This window comes from Rhagoletis zephyria, unplaced genomic scaffold (assembly GCF_001687245.7).
Source record: "Rhagoletis zephyria isolate East Lansing unplaced genomic scaffold, Rhagoletis_zephyria_1.1 Rzeph_scaffold_00017, whole genome shotgun sequence".
NCBI classification, from domain to species: domain Eukaryota; kingdom Metazoa; phylum Arthropoda; class Insecta; order Diptera; family Tephritidae; genus Rhagoletis; species Rhagoletis zephyria.
The window spans coordinates 178,205-196,315 of NW_016157101.1; the positions used below are offsets into that span (position 1 = coordinate 178,205).

Here is an 18,111-nt window from a genome sequence, read left to right on the forward strand (position 1 = left end):
TTAAGATTTTCTTTTTATTTTATTTTTTCATTTTGGGAGAACTCTATAATTGTTTTCAACTAGTTTTTATTATGTAACTTTTATTAATCCGTTTTCTTCAAAATTGCTAATTTTTCTGCACTTTGCACTAAAAAATTTAATACAAACATACAAAAAAAAAATCGGGCTCATCTGGTCTCTTGCAAACTTTATTAGCTTTCATTAAAAGAAATTAATCAAATTGAGTGAAAAATGAAAGCTCCAATGAACTGTGAACACTTAATTCCAGTTTTGAACCATTGTGCACTGATGGGTCTTTTTATTTTTCTTAAATAGAGAAATCAATCGGAGAGCAAAACTTTCGTCCTCTAAACCCTACTCATAATTATAGCTCGTTGATGACTTGCAGGCAGCTGTCTACTTTCTAGGGGACTGACAAATATTTATGTGCCAAAAGTTTTCTATCGTAAGCCTACTTTCTTGTGCATTTTCAAAGCTATTTCTAACATGTGAGACGTGAAGTCGATGACATGCGAAACAAACGTGTAAAGGTTCTGGTAAACGATATGGATAATTCTCATGGGAATAGTAATTCACTCTCATTCTCGCTGTCTACTTAATAATAAAAGTATATATATTTACTCTACGATGAGAGTAAATATCCATTCTCATGAGGGTGAAGAAGTCCTATTCTCATGAGAATTGTTCTCATCGTTTGCCAGAACCTGCTATGGCTTGAGAACAAGTCAGACAGTATGTATGGACCAATGTTTTGTTGGAATCTATATACTTAAGCAATTTCTACAGCAACCATGTCCCCAAAGGATTTGCGTTAGGTGGAAGTTAAGGTGTTTGCCTACCTGACGTTGTTCGGTATGAGTCTGTGTTGCCAGAGATGCTTTGACAAGGGCCTCCAACGTTTATGTTACATTAAGAGGCTCTTCTACTTTTTGGTCCGACTTTATTACATATGCACGTCGCGGATGTCTTTCACACATTCTTTAATATTTAATGATTTAATATTTACTACCGACCAAGTGTATAGAATTAGCGAGTTTACGACCCGAGTGATTAGATCTCGAGCAAGAGAAGAGATAGCGAACAAATTAAGATTAAAAACGGTAGTACCGATTTTTCTTTGGGAAAACTTTGCAAACCCCGTAAGTGTTTTGCAAGACTAGGAGAATAACCCTATCGGGCTTGGCTGATACATTCATACTATGTGTGTACTATGTATGTATGTATTCCTTCAGGTGACTCATGCGATGTGTTGTCCATTCAACATTGCTCACTTTTTAGCTTACTACATGCAAAAGCACTTACATATGCTTATATATGTACATGTATGTAAATATTTAAGGTTAAGTTACAGTTCGATAAGCCCATATTGAATCACACAGCATGCGATGAAGCTTAAAGCGCTTTACTAGCAAAGCATTCGTTACGAATACTCGCGCCATGAGCAATGCCTTGTGTTATTGCAGCTGTCAAGCGGTTAAGCTTTTCATATCCAAGCGTTGATAAATAGTTACACGCAAATCTACATATGCACATATTTATTGTTGAATTTTGGAATTGTGCCTTTTGAATTTTAATCTTCAAATATGGCAGCTTAGAAAGTTTTAATATTATTTAACTCGCCTCTAACAAAACATCATACCAGTGAATTTATGAAAGTCATTACAACTTTTTTCATGCATTTTAAATGGATGTTCAAATAACATATTCGCATTTATTTACTATACTTTTTTCTCAACTTTACAGATGTTCTGCTCGGCAGCACTGAATACTCGACATCGCTGGATATGTGGGGCGTCGGTTGTATATTTGTGGAAATGGTAACTGGCATGCCCACATTCCCCGGTATACGTGATACATATGATCAACTGGATAAAATATTTAAATTACTCGGCACACCCACTGAGGAGACGTGGGCGGGTGTAACACATTTTCCTGGTTATAAACCGCATAAATTAGGTAAGTTTTATTGGCTTAGATGTGGCTTGTTGATTAGAGTGGAAATTGGAAATGGTTTGGTGAGGTTGTGTTTCAGCACAACGACCACTAGCATTATTTGTATTTCTGTGAAGCACAGAAGCTTTATGAATAATATTTTTAGTATAATGCATTTTTTTGTGGTTTTATTATTGGTCACTCATCGTTTTATTTTTTTGCACCTTTCATTTAATGTAGGTTTTTATCGACCCCGCAAATTAGGTCACAATTTTCCTAGACTCTATGACATCGTTGATGGTGAGACGATAGCGAATGCCTTCCTGCAATTAAACCCAGAGGAAAGAATAGGAGCTGAAGAGGCGCTGCAACATCCATACTTTGCGCCGTTGCCGCGAAAACTCTATGAGTTGCCCGATGGTGAGTAAATTTGTATTAATCGACAACGAAAGTTTAAAATTAGTAATGGGTAAAGCTCGTTATTCATTTTCTGTGGTCTATTTATTTTCTAAACGCTGCCTTGGGAGCATTTACGTTCAAAAAAAATTTTATAAAATACCATAATTTTTCGCTTTCAAGCGTAGCAAAACCTTAGATGTATCCTCAAAAGAGGAATTAATAATAAAGTTTTCACAAAGTTCATAAAAACCTTTGCAAATACACATGAAAAAGCTAACAAAACAAACAGACGAGTTTGTAGCTGTGCAGCTGAGCAATGCCAACGACAGCTAATAGTTCCTTTATTTGCTGTGAGCATCGTAAACTCATTTCAAATTTTAAATTGACATAACCATTGTCACCGTTAAATGAAACGACTACGTTTACGAATTTTCACCATTTAGCCGCTTATAAATATGTACATACAAATGCATACATATATAATGTGCATCAGGGTGCCACACTCTCCATACAAAAAAAAAAGAGTGGGTTGGTGCGGGCTATCACTCCGCAGGGGCTGGGTTCAAGCCCTTGTCAAAGCAACACCGCAAAAAAATTTAGAAAAAGGGGTTTTTCTTAACAGCGGTCGCCCCGCGGCAGGCAATGGCAAACCTCCGAGTGTATTTCTGCCATGAAAGACAGCTTCTCATAAAAATACAATCGGCGTAAAACTGTAGCTACCTCCCGTTTGTGTAATAATAGCAACGCGGTCGCCACAAATCGGAGGAGAAGCTCGGCCAAACACTAACACATTATGTAAACGCCAATCTAAAGAAAATATGCCATCGGCATTATAAAATTTATTATATTTTAAGACTGCCGCCAAAATATTTCGGAAAAACATTATGATTTATATTTACTGGACTCATTTGAAAAAAGCTCAAAAAAACTAGTTTTCGACAAATAAAATTTGTTTTCAAAAATATTTTTAACAAAAAATCACCACAGATAAAAGAGTTCTGCCTAAAAATGTTCAAAAACTGTATCAACGGAATGAAAATAATTAGATTTTTGGATTTATTTTTAAATCTGGCTAGCTCACGGAAATCTTAATATCCTTCCGATATATCGTGGCGGTATTCTTAGAATATAATAAATTGTCTAATACCGGTGGAAATACCACACTTTTTTGGTACCAAAACTTTTTTTGCTGAACCACACTAATGTATGTATGTACATATGTACGTTGATCAAAGCAAATGTAGCAAAACTTTGAATAAAACAAAAATAAAACCCTTATAACTACATGTAGTTACAATAAAAAGATCATTACATAATGACAGTTGACAGAACTGCTCGGAAATAGTAAGAAGTTTTGCAAAAGTTTTCGCAAGCAAAGTAATTTAATTAAAAAGTAAAACATTTACTCAGCTTATTCGCGTTAAGACTGCTTTTCAACTACACACAGTAGTATGGCTGGTTGAATATTGTCAGTAGTTGGCTGATGGCTCTTGGCTGTTGGCTGTTGGCTGCTAAAGATTGGCAGACAGTTGTGTAAATATCGGAGGATGCATGACTATTGTATGTATTTATGTGTGCATGTATGTATGTATGCAGATGCATTTAAATTTAAGAATACCTACATATAATACTTGCACCCACAAAATGTTTTTTTATCTGGCGATGGAGGCTGATTTAATTCTGATATACATATAGCTTTCGGGTTTTTGAATCAGTAATAAAAAAAAAAATTTTATATCGCGCAGGCCACAGTCAAATCGCAGGAAAATGCGTGGGAGGGGGAGTACCTTTGACTACCATGTAGACACTTCGGAAAAGGATGGCAAACCCCTTAAAGATCTGGATCCAGGATTTACGATAATTTTAATTGATGGTATGAAGCGTAACTACAAGATTGATACTGGGATCTACTGCCAATAGCTGTCATCGAACCTCAGCCTACACAGTAGGCAGCTACCTCCCATACTGAATTTACAGTAATAAAGCAAGCCAGCCGAAAATATCTTTGAGGAGGATTGTCATCTCTTTCAAAAATTAAATTGATAAGATAGACTAAATCTTATATTATAGGTATGAAACTAAAGCGGATTGAATTCACTCGGTGGGCCACCGAAAATATTTTTGAGGTGGGCTGCCACCTGTTTGGAAATTTTAAATTGACTAAATTGCTAAGATAATTTGAATATTACAATATGGGTATCAAACTAAAAATGTTTTAAAAGACTTAAAGCCGAAAATTTTTTTGTGAAGAGTTGCCACCTGTTTAGAAAATAATTTTATTTAATCGATAAGATAAATTAAATATTAAAATATGGGCATCAAACTAAAGATATATGACAAATCTTTGATTAGAAATATTTTCAATGGAGTTGTCACCTATCTAAATAGTAAGAACTAAAAATAATGAAACTAAGTGAAATATTACAAGATTGCTGACAAATGAAGAGGTTTGAAGAAAGCTTTACTAGACATCCTTTTTATAAAGTTGCAACCTATCTAAAAGTCGTAAAAAAAATTTTTAAGAAGAATATTATCAAATACCCGACGTCCTTCGCTGCGCCTTCAAAGTATTTTTGTGTTGTTACTGCTTCTAAAAACAGAGTGTATCCAAAACTGGTATGACCTTATTCATGAAAAACGATTTGAAGAGCTTTATGAAGTGGGATTTTAATAAACATTTTCGATTTATAAAGTTTTTAAAGTCTTCTTTAATTTATTTTTTTCGAATTTGGGTGTTAGTTATTATGAATACGTGTATGTACGTTTGTATATCAACATAAAAAGACCGAGTTGCTAGCGCTCAAATAACCTTCCACCGTGTATCGTTAATTTACGGTCAATTCTGCTGAGCTTACTCACTCATATCCGCATGAATTTCCCCTCAGGTTTCCACTAACAACATAATTAAAAGCCAATCAGGTGCTCATATATTACATTGCTTCCGATTATTTACAACAGAGCAGTGCTTCATTCGAGGTGGACTTCTTAAATGCACACCCATATCGTAAAACAAGTATAATACATAAAACCAAAGTACCTACCATTTTATCATTACCACAAATCATCGGTAAATCCAGCGACTAAGTCACTTCATTACGTTGTCCGAATGGAGTGACTCCAACGGGCAGCAGCGAGTACTAAAAAAGCACTTTCCAGCAGCCAGCAGCCCAACAACCCTGCCATTGCATTGGAGCGAGGCAAGCACAATTGTAGGGAGCAAATATGCCAGTAGCTGGTGAAATGCGACGCAACGAATTTGTATGCTTCACATATGTATGTATGTATGTATTTATAACAATTCACTTGTGTGCTTGCGCGCCAGTTATTTGCTGGTGTATTGTATGCCAATTGCACCAAATCCTAACCGTCTCCTCACAACACAATCAGCAGCAAATACGCACATAACAATTCCGAAATGCAACTCGAATTTGCAAACTGTCGTAAACACTCATAAAACATGCGGTGTAGCCGCCGCCGATAGTGTCATTCGCAGTGCAATGCAATGGTGATCTGCTGGCAATAATGGTGCCACAAAACGAAGGCAGTAAGTTCGTTGGAATGGATGGTATTGCGGGCGGGTAGTTGCTAGAGCGTATGCTTTTGCATGTATGCAAGTATGTATGTATGAATGTGTGCAATGCGCTTGAATTTGGGTTTTTGTGCTACGACTAGCGTCTGCGCTACCCTGCTCTACTGCTTGCCTAATTGTGGGTGCACCAGGGCGTATGCGGCACTCGCGTGTTTACTCCCATTTCAATGACGCAGCTCTTGAGGCAGGTAATGGTTTGCGATTTTGCTTTTGTAACACTCTCATATTGCTGCAAGTAACAACAAAAAAAAAACACCGCTTTGTGCATATTTTGGCGCCGAAAAACGTCGCTCCCAACCAACGATCTATTGCTAACCAATGGCTACGAATGTGCCACTAATATGAGCAGGAAGTGTGGAATAGAGTAATGTAGTTCCTAGTCTATTTTCATATGCACTTTGCCGACCGACTTCGTATATTTGCCAGACGTTTGCTGTGTGTTATTGCTGTTGTTGCTGTTATTCATTCATATGCTCGAAGAAGTGTTTGTAATAGTCGGTTACGATTTCCCATTCAGTGTTCGCTTTTTGCTGGTGTTTCTGTTTTCCAATTTGCATTTAATGCTTCGTTGACTCGCCACTGCGTTACCACCTTGGCTTGCTCGTCTGCCTGCCTGCGTGCCTGCGTGCCTGCCTGCACTTGCATTTGCTGCTGCTTTGTACATATTTCGGCAATGATGTGCAAACTTTTGTGCAAGTTGCTTGTTTCTCTGCTGTTTTTCGTTGTCTACAAAATTTCTTGTTTGCTACTTTACTTTATGAATCGGCAAGTAGTTAGGTGCATATGTTAAGATATGTACTTTTTGTAGTTATTTAGGAAATGAATTGAATTTCGCTTTGCTTAATGCCTTCATTGCACAATTTAATTAATGTTTTTTTTTTTTGCTTTTGTAATTCCAGAGGTAGACATGCAGTCGAAAGCTTAAGAAAACTGTGTGTGGAAAGAGGTTTTTTTTATTTTACGCCAGAAATTTGCCAGTTTTTCTTATTTATTACACTTTTGAGCATAAAATAAAATTAATGAATTTGGCATATTGAATAACGTAGTGAAGCATATGAGTACTAGTAATGTCTTTCCTCGAGACTGCCAGTTTCGTTATACATACATACATATGATTTCGTTGTTCTCCGATTTCTTGCGGAGCTGTGTTCACATGAGCTCATATTTACTCGCCACAGTCTTTCGAAAGTCTACTTGAAAGATCCGCTAACGATGAGGTCTTAAAGCCTGATTATGGCGACTTAACTTAACAGAACTTAGAACTTAGAAAATCAAAATGAAACAGATTTCCATGTGGCATTAAGTTACGTTAGGTTTCGGCTGCTCAATTATAAGCAACATCCATTTAAGAGAATTTTTAAGTGGGAGCATGTAAATTACGATAAGTTGCCATAATCAGACCATTGGCGATATGCCGTTGGCCTTTTAGCAACAAGTATTTTAAAAATTAAATTTAACAGATACATATATACAATATTTTACTTTTTAGAAGAATAATAACTTATAAATAAAGAAATCTAAAAGTTAAACTGAAATACAAGCAAAAAATATTTTAAACCAAAATCTGAAAATTAAAAAACATTAAATTAAAAAAATAAAATAAGATCCTACAAAATAAAATGAAATAAAAATATATTGAAAAAAAATAAAATAAAATCGAAAAACTAAAAGAAAGTGAAATTAAGAGACAACCAAATTATACATAAAAAATTTTAAAATATGTTTCTAACAATTAATTAAAATAAAAAAAAATATTTTCCTTTTTGAAACATTAAATTTAATATTTCAAAAAATAAATTAAAAAAAAAAAATATTTAAAAAATAAAAATACAAAACAGCCGATTTCACCAGCAATTTAAGTGGAAAAAAATTAGTTTTCTGTCAATTTCCATATAAAATTCAAAAAATTAGAATTATTTTTCACTTAAATTGCTTTCGTGAAATTGGCTGCTGGTTGCTCAAAGTTAAGTGAAATAAAAAAAAATTTCTTTTTAAAAGAATATCTAAAAATTAAAAGAAAATTAAATTAAGAAAAAAATTAAATTATAAACGAAATAAATACTTCAAAAAGGTTTCTAAAAATTAAATGAAATTAACGGCCCAATTCTGTGTTTTCTTGATAAATTTTTTGTAAAGAAATTTTATCAAGATTTTTATCAAGTAAAAGCTTCCCTCGTATTCTGTGTCAATATTTATAAAACAAAAAGCTCTACGATTTCCACATAAGTGGAACTGATTTCCACATGTGTGGAACTGATTTCATTGTCACGTATGAAAAATATGGATTTAAAAGCAACAAAGCTTTTGACTGCCGTAACCGAGTAGGTAAAGACCTCGACTATAATTCCGTGTGTCGCAGGTTCAAATGCTGGCACATGGAGTATTTCATTGTTAGAAACAAATTTATTAATATACAAAATGTATACATTTCACATGAAATTTCAATTTGTCAATAGCATTTTCAATCTTGATAATTTATCAAGAAAAAAGCTTTTGGTTTCTGTGCTAGAATACCAATTCTTGATAAATAATAAAAAAATGACAAATTATAAAGATTTTCAATTTATCAAGTGCACAGAATTGGGCTGTAAAAGTTAGTCTCCGTTCATTGGAATTTTTTTAGAAAGATAGTCGATGAACGGAATACCTTCACAATCCCTAAAAAGGGGTGGTAACGGCAGTGTTTGGACGCCCTGGCCAGAGCTCATCTTCCAGCGACTCCTTGCCATACTTGAATTCTCGGCTCCAACGCTTGATAAGTGGCAAATGAAGGTCTAGACTCCCCATATACTGTATACATCCTTTCAAATGTTTCCGTCGACGTTTTGTTCTTCTTTGTCAGGAATTTGATGACAGCTCTGTACTCCAATTTCGTGCAAGGCACGCTGCCCAAAAAACTATCTGCTAGCCATCCACTGTCCATGTATTAGAGTGGTGCCTTCCAAAATTTTTCCTCTTGCCGAAAGAGGTGCTGGTGCCAAACTTTACGTTTCTAAGTATAAATTTAGAGGATGCTCATGCTGCTCATATTTTACTCTGGAAGTATTGTGTACATATCGATGGCCTTGTGGAAGATCGACATATCTCGGCAGCCAGTTCGTAAACGCCCTATCTCAGAAACCATTTCAAGAACGCTGTACTTCAGAATTTTATTGAAAAACACCCTACCTCAGAAATTGGCTGTAGAACGCCCCATCTCAGAATTCGTTTCAAAAACGCCCTATCTCAAATGAAAAAGTATTGAAAATGTGCTAAGATGGGGCGTTTTTGAATCAGCAGCTGAGATAGGGTGTTTTTGAACTGAATTCTGAGATAGGTCGTTCTTCAATCAAATTCTGAAGTACAGCGTTCTTGATCAAATCAATCTTGAATCAAATTTTGAATCACGGCATTCTTGAAAAGTTTTCTAAGATAGGGCGTTTTTGAACTGACTGTCCATCTTCCACTCAGCCTTCGATATATTTATCAACCAATTGGTTAAGCAACTTAAGAACATTTAAAATTCAAATTATCTACAAAAAATATCACAAGCTTCAGTTGTCGCGGCAACAGTTGCTTTTTATAAAAATCAACAATTTTTTTGCCAGTTTTGCAGCGATCCAGTAGCACATTTCAAGGTCATTGAGCAACCTGTATTGGTAACAGTAGAATGTTGAAAGTTGGTATGGATATTAAAAATATCAAAAGGGATGTAACTAAGGATGACATTTTTTCTCCCATATAAAAATTGAACGACTCGAATGTGCCATCTATGAAAGTTCAATATACAGTACTAAAAATTTGTGTCATTATATCAACTATTCTACAGTGATATCTAAAATACAATGTATTGCATTAAGCTCATATTATTTATGCAACATTAATTGCCCTAAACTGAATTAATGAGCCTTGTTTCCCCGTTCGAAAACTTTTCCGTCAATTCATTCATTTATTCAATTCGCTGCATTTTCATTAAATTTTCAATTATGTGGCATTTAAAGTAGTTTTTGCTGTTGCATCATACATCATCAAAGCAACTCTTAACATAATTACCCACAATGAAATAACACAAAATTTTGCAGATTTATGTATCTAACGGCGATTTTAATTTATGCAACCAAAAGCTGCAGTTGACGAACCACACCGAACCACCGTTGATACAAAGAATACAAACAATTTATTTAATATGTATTTACGTTTGTATACAATTCATTAGCTGTCATAATTATGTTTCAAAACATTTCGGCATAAAGTAATTAAATAGAAGTTCAGCGACAATAACTACAACAACAACTATTTAAAATGCCGCAGGATGGTGTAATCATGCGTATGTATGTTGGGGTGGTCCAAAATAAGTAAAGTTGGAATTTTAATGCTCTCACCCCCTAGGATTGTTCTATATCGAAAAAATATACCCTTATTTTTTATTTTGTAATAAAAAAATATTTAAGGGTCGCTGAAAGCGCTCAAAGTTCTCCATGTATTTTATATGGGGAAAAACAAATTTTCGTAGAAATGGTGTGGAATTCTTGAAAATCAATATTTTTCGATCGGAAAATTCTGTTTTTATTCAGGAGATTCCCACTAATAATACCCAATTTTTTCTTTAACCATTTTCTTGCAATTTCTGGGGGTTTTGACGGACCTATAAAATATAGTTACTATGAAAAGGTGGTTAAATAAGTAATAAGGTATTATTACTGGGAATATCCTGAACAGAAACAGAGTTTTCCCTTCGAAAAATATTGATTTTCAAGAGTTCTTTACCATTTCTACGAAAATTGGTTTTTTCCCATAGATATAAAACACATGGGAAACTATGAGTGCTTTGAACGCCCTCTAAGTATATTTTTTCGATATAGAACAATCCTGGCGGTGAGAGCATAAAAATTCCGACTTTACTTTTTCACATGCATTTTTGGACCACCCTAATGCATATACTTATGTTTTCAGAGTTTGTGAATGAAGTGTTCGAGCAAATTGAAATTAATGTCACACTACAAACCAATTTACTACCTGTCAGATTGAAGTATAGCATCCTGCAGAAATATGTACATATGTATGAATATAATTTGAGGCCTATTTATGCATACAGCGTATGCATAATGCAATGCACTTTATTTGCTTATGCACCATATATGCACACTACATACATAAATACGATTTTGCGAAAATATCCATTAATTACCTCAATTGCTATTGAGCTTCTAAGCACTTGTGTAAATATTATGAAAGCATACAACGCACTTCTGCTTAAATAGGTTATTCTAATATACCTGTGCATGTGTGCACATAAATACACTCGGCGACAAAATTCGAAAAATCAGTACACTCTTATTGCCACTTATTTATGCAAACTCAAGACCGAACGCTGCCAAAAACATAGAAATTAGGCCAGAAAAAATGTGGTAATGATGTTATCCAGTGCTTGCTTTATTATATTTGTATTATGAACAAAAAAAGGTTACGGTTCTTAAATATGTATCTGCATATATTACAAGTCTCTGTGCGGTGGGCCCTTAAATCTCAAGCTTGTTTTAAAATATTTGGTACTGATTTTTTTTTTTTTAATAAAATGTACCCCTATGCTGCTGAAATATATTTATTGTTAGATCATTGCGAAATCGTTATAATTTTTTTTTTTGTTTTTATTTATATCTATTAATGTTTTCTGTTGCTTAAATTGTTAGCTTTAAGTTTACTTTGTATACAAATTGCATTTTCCAACTTAAAAGTCTCAGAGCTACCGCCTCATTTCTTAAATAGATAAAAATATTTTTCCGATAAGAATAATCCATAAATTTGGAATTTGGTTTTTTTCGACAGTCTTTAATCGTTAGGACCGATTTGAATCTCTTATGATCTAAAAAATTAATTAGAAAATAATGGTTATAATATGATCTAAAAAACAAAAATCAAAAATTACGAAAGAAATTTTTTGCAACAATAAATATTCCAAAATAACGATTATTTTTAATTGAAAAGATAAAAATCATAAAATAACCGTTAAATTCGATCACAAAATAGAAATCAAATTTTAACTGTAAAACTTTGATATATATTATATGATCATAACATTTATGTACGTTCCCTGCTACTGAGACAAAAATTTTATTTTACTAAAAAACCCTATTTTACTTTCATTTGTGTGGTACTACATGGCCATAACATTATCATTAACATTATTATTAGTCATTATCCAACCTGTGCCAGATGTCTAACTACTCTAAAAGTTGTTTCTAACATCCTTATTCTATTTTGGCCAGTGCATTGTACAAGATGCTAGCGGTAACTAGGAGGTATTTCTGGCTCAAAGCTCTTTATTTAGTATTTTGTATTTCGATCAAAATATTTTTATTAGTAGTTTTGCTGCTGAGTGTACATCACATACACACATATGTAAATGCATTTATTTCCGATTACATATTTGTTTGACTGGGAATCTATAATTCAGCTCTCATGAAGTCATTGAACTACTTACATACATATATATGATGATAGCAACTAATATGATTGGCAAATTTACCTGCATACAGTCGACCGCAAATAAATATGATTTGCAATTGAACGCATCATCAAACAAACCGCCTACGCTTGCCTCCCTAACCGCGACCGGAACCATGTGGTGCCTGCCCCCAAAAGCTGTGGAAATTCTGCGAAAGTCCAATTTAATTTATTCCACCGCTAGTCGGCAATCACATTTCCTGCGAACTAATTTGAACTGTACAAAATACTGCAATACTTACATGCATACATATGTATGTATGCAGACAGGTACAGATATTTGCAAATGTATGTATAGCGATTTTTTTATACTATTTATGTTTGATTTTGACACATTTGCTCGCAATCGTACTGAATTCAACTCATTTTTATGGGTAAACACATTTAGTTTTCATAATCAGTTTTTCGTTGAGGATATTGGTGTCGCATAATTTTCAGAATTTCGCATGCAAATCATATTCACATTGATTTGAGTTCTGAATTCTGTAAATATTTAAGGCGGCATAGTTTATTTTTGGTATTCGCTCCTTTCAATGGAGAAAAAGTAAATAATAATTAAATAAAAAATTCTTATCCATTACATTCGAAATTTGGTTACGTCTGAGACAAGTCTTAGTATAAAGGATTACAATCAGCCAATTGTGCCAGAGTAGTGCGGATCTATCGAGACTGCTGATGCTCTTCCTCTGTAATGGGGGATAGTCGAACTCCGATGACGGCGTTCACGTGGCGTGAGTTGGTGATGGTCTATGCATGAATGTCATTGATTGCCTGTCTGTCTGTACAGCGTAGGATCTAGTGGTTGATTTACATATCGATGGTCCTGTGCGGTCACGGCACAATTCTAAATACAAAAAAAAATAAAAGCCCTTACTACTGTTAAGTGGCTCATGTCTTTAGTCCTTCTCGAATCCACGTCTAACCTTTAGTATTTACTTTAGCATTCCCTACTGCTTTCTTTAGTAAGAGTTGAAAATGGATTAAACAAGGATTAGAGACAAGAGCCACTTAACAGTAGTAAAAGTTTTTATTTTTGTGAATTTTGTATTGTGTCGTTATTGCAGAGGACCATCGATATGTAGTGCTAGATATCGCAATACTTTATTATACAGCCCAATTCTTAATATTCCCGGGGAGTTTGTTCTCCGGGAACTTGTCTCTCCCGAGAAAGAAATCCTCCAATAATTAACTCCCAGGGAGTAGCATTTTCCCCGAAAATTTGGGTGGAGGTAATTCGAGCTTCGAAAAAGAAGTAATATATGTTGATATGAAACTTTTTTTCGCTCGTTTGGCTGTAATTCTAGACTCCAATGAATCGTCGGAAGAAGGGATGGGATGGCGATCGTGGTTAGGCTCGGTTAAGCTTAAGATAATGTACAAAAATAGGCTAACATAAAAATAAAACTGACTTTCATTTATCGTCCGGACTAGATATAGGAGTTTTTTCTCACATATATCCCATTACTAATTAACATTTGATTTTTATTAGTAAGTTATTGACTTTCATCAAAGGATCTATTGTATTTGTAATGTACTTCAATCTAAAAAAAATCACATGCAAATAATAAATTGTATTTATCCTTTTCTTCTTACAGAAACATCAATATTCAGCGTTGAGGGAGTGCACTTATTTCCTGAGCCGAATCGGCAAAATAAATGAAAATTAAAGCAAGTCCTTTCGGTGGATGGTGTACGTTTCTATTGTTAGCAGCAACAGCCATAAATATTGTAATTCAACTTTTTTACTTCAAGCTTAATTTTTGTATAACAATTGTTTCAATTTTCTATATTTTTATTTAATAATTTTATGTAGTTGTAAAGCAAAGTTGAAAAAAAAACAACAACGCCACAATTGATTTGTAAAATTAGTTAATTATCAGCGAAAATGTGAGATAGAAAAGATACAAACAAAAACAAAAACAAAAACACACAAAAATGTACTAAGTAAAATAACTAAAGTGACTATGTAAAACACGACAACAACAAGAGTAACAACACACACGTACGATAACACCTAGCCAGATACACATACACAACTATTTAGCCATGTAAATATTTACTTACATAAATAAATAAATAAAAAGTGAAAAAATTGCAAAACTAGACGAATGAAAATTAAAAAAAAAAAAACAAAAACTTACAAATATCACTTAGTAACAAAATCGATTCAATTATAGTAATAAATAAAGGTAAAAGTGAAAAAATTAAGATGAGCACTAAAATTATATTTTTAAAATTTTAATAAAATTTGACAGCAAATAAGTACGGCAAAAATAGTTAAACTTCTTAGCATTCTTCGAAAGCGAAAACAGAAAACAAAAAATACAAACGAACAAATGAGATGAAATTGAAAGAAACACATTTTAAAAGTATTAAACAAAAAACAGCAAAGCAGTGTCAAATTTTTGGAATACAAACCTACATAAATTTAGAAACATAGACGAGAACATGTCGGAATAAATGCAAAAACAAAAACAATAGCATTAAGCATAACAACAGACAGGCGTACATACATACATACATACTTAACATAACATAAAACAAACTATTATGAAATCAACTCAAAATTACAAAAACTAAATTTTTAGAAATTATAATAACTGATAGTCAAAACCAAAACGAAAACTGTAAAACTCTACCAAGTAATTAGATTATAAATTAAACACATGTTTTGTATTTTATATTATTTTCTCAATTGAACACGTGCCTCAAGGTCCTCAGGTCCTCGATGAGCGTTAGCAGCAACCTCTTAAGCACGCAATAGTTTTTTTTTTTTTTTGAATGGAACAAATTTAACAGAGCGCAGTCTGTGTTATTCTTGACATAGAAGGGAACTCGCTTAGGCAATTTTAGGGTTGGGCGTTGTTCATGAAAGCCCACGAATCCAAAACAAATTCAACACCAACTTTTACCAATTTTAAAAATCGTAAAAAAAATTAAACTAAGAAAAAAATATTATACATACATATGCAGTTGCTGTTGTAGTTAGTAGACGGCGAATAGTAGTTGAAATATTTATATAGCCAAAATAAATTAATTTCGAAAAATTAACTTTTCATAATACACTCAAGGAAGAGCATTTAAACGAAAAAAAACGAATATATTGCGTGTTTACATTCAGAACCATTGATGGCTGACATGACGAGCGAGCATCAATATGCAAAAATTTTAGCAAACAAGATTTTTTTCCGATTAATTTAGGCTTACAGATATTTTTATCAAATCATGAATTTCGTAAAATTTTGCGACGTCTCGAAAAAAAGTGAAAGCGTTCTCGCCTGTCTTAGCAGTTTCATTGAAGCGGAGAAAAGAGAGCTCGTGATTTATGAAGAAAAGCTTCGAAAGAAAAATTTTAATGATTTTTGGCGAGTTTAATGAGATTAGGGTGTACGTTAGGGTGATAAGAACTGAGATCTGATGGGTAAATACTAAAACGAGGTACTTGAGGTCAATGAACTTTAGAACAGAAAGTTGTCTACTCGTGATAAAAACATCTAGATATCATAATTTCCTGTACAACTATTGATGCCCAAGATATGCCAAAAGGCGACCCCTACCAACGGCAAAAAAAAAAACAAAAATCGAATCAAAATTCTTCCTAGCCAAAAATGTAATGATTTCGGGATATCTATAATTTACTGGGATTAGGGAGGTAGGAATAGATCTCACTTAGAGCGGACGTTGGTCAACTCTCAACATTTGACGCATGAGTAAGTCCGGCAAAGCTGACAGTTGTATAACCTTTCATTTACACAAGATAAAGTAGGAGTCCAGACAATAAACTGTCTGCAAAATCAAAGGGAGTAAAGAAGACAATAAGAGGTGTGTGAAGATATTAGTAAACAAGTATGAATGAATACATATAAACCTAAAGTACGCGGTCATAAAGAACAGCTGATTTTTGTTTACAAACGCAACACCTTTTCATTGTGGCGTCTCTCTACGTTAGGCATGCCACTTATTTCGTATACTTTTCCGGTATTGACGTACAAGTACCCATTCAGACGGCCGCTCTATTGTGGTCTGAGAGACATGTATGTATGCTCCTTCGAGTCAATTTCGGTTGAGCAGCTTTGAAGGTTAAAGCTGGAGGATTAGCTTCGAAAATTTCCTGTATTATCAAATCCTCATGTCTTGTGGTGGCTCGGCTAATAACGAGATTTGGCAATTCTTCCACGTTTTTGGGCACCAAAAAAAAAATAAAAGCCTTTGACTTTCAAGACATCTTTTTGCATGGGAACGAAGATAGACTGACAGTAAAAGTTTAGCCTTTACGAAACTTATTTTACCATTCAACTCATTAAGTGAAATTTTTTACCGATTTCTTTCGACCACAAAATTTCGCAATCAATTTGGCTTTTTCGAACTCGCTATCTAGCCGATGCAGATTTTTATTGCGATTCATCATGAAATTAGGGTTCTACATGTAAACACGCAATATATATCTATACATACATAGGTATATACATTTGTACGTAAATGTGTGAATATATTTACCTTTATTACTCAGTCAGTTTTCAGTCATCTGTCGATCGAAAATACCCAAAATACATTGGAAGTATGCAACATTTAGGCAGCAGCTTCATGATTTTACTTCTTTATTACAAATTTATTTACACATTTTGGCAAAACTGTAAGGAGAAATACTCAAAAATTCTGTAATTCTTCGACTTTTCGTAAATAAACTTGCTCGCTTCGATATACACTTCCATGGATATTAGCGTGGGCCGAAAATCCACTTTTTTAGAATTTTGAGTGGTTATAGCAAAAATATGGCCCATTATGCTCTGAAAACAATTTGTGTGAATGATGACAATTTTTGGCCAATATCCTGGGCTCGCCCAAGTCCCTAAAACTTCATCTGCTAAAAAAATTTTTTTTATATACTAAATTATGTAGGACTAATACTTTCGAAGATAATTGCAATTTAAGTAAAAAAAAAATGTATAAATGAATGTGTTTATTAGTTTTTATTTTTTGAGCACATTGAACTTTGATGGTCTTGGGAGAGCCTGAGTTATTGGCAAAAATCATAATGAACCATAAAATTCTAAAAAAAGCGGATTTTCGGCCCACGCTAATACATATGCACACACTTTCTAAATTCAGCTGCTGCAAAAACAATAATAGTAGTAGGTAACTATAATAGGTAAATAAGTTTACAAAAAAGCAGGCAGATTTTGTTGTAATTATTCACTTGCTTACAAATTCCTTTTGTGTTTAGTTTTAATTTTGTATTTTTAGATTTTGTCTTCCTGCTTAAAAAGATTTATTTCATTTAAGATAAAAGTCAAAAATTATTCAGAGTTAAATGTTATTTGCGTGAAAATAATTGCATTATTTGTATGTATATGAGTAAATATGTTTGCCAATTTAACTATAAATTAGTTGTTAATTTTATTATATTGTAAATAAATAAATATATCTATATGAAAGTAAATACAATTACATACATATTTGAGTTGCCGTGTTTTATTTGATTTGCTACATTATTTTTAATTTGATTATTATTATTTTTTTTTGGTTTTAAATAGCAGCTGTACATTTCTCATTTGATATCCTAGCATTCGACATATGAGAAAAAGGACACATTTTTGAAGACTTTCTCTAAATTTAATATGAACGTGCACAGAGTAAAAGCGCTCTCTTATCGTTACTGGTGTAAATACAAATCGCAAAAGTTTAACTTGGCGATTTCTAGAATCCCA

The 18,111-nt window shown here is 33.5% G+C and overlaps 1 protein-coding gene across 1 annotated transcript in view; it reads left to right on the forward strand.

Moving 5' to 3' along the window:
• Eip63E (cyclin dependent kinase Eip63E) overlaps positions 1–14,331 on the forward strand; it is a 111,614-nt gene extending 97,283 nt beyond the window's left edge. The window contains exons 8-10 of the mRNA XM_017613126.1: positions 1,744–1,956; positions 2,173–2,352; positions 13,999–14,331. Of these exons, the coding sequence (XP_017468615.1) occupies positions 1,744–1,956; positions 2,173–2,352; positions 13,999–14,063 (458 nt within the window). The 3' untranslated portion in view covers positions 14,064–14,331. The remainder of the gene's footprint in view (positions 1–1,743; positions 1,957–2,172; positions 2,353–13,998) is intronic.
• Positions 14,332–18,111: the final 3,780 nt, after the last annotated feature.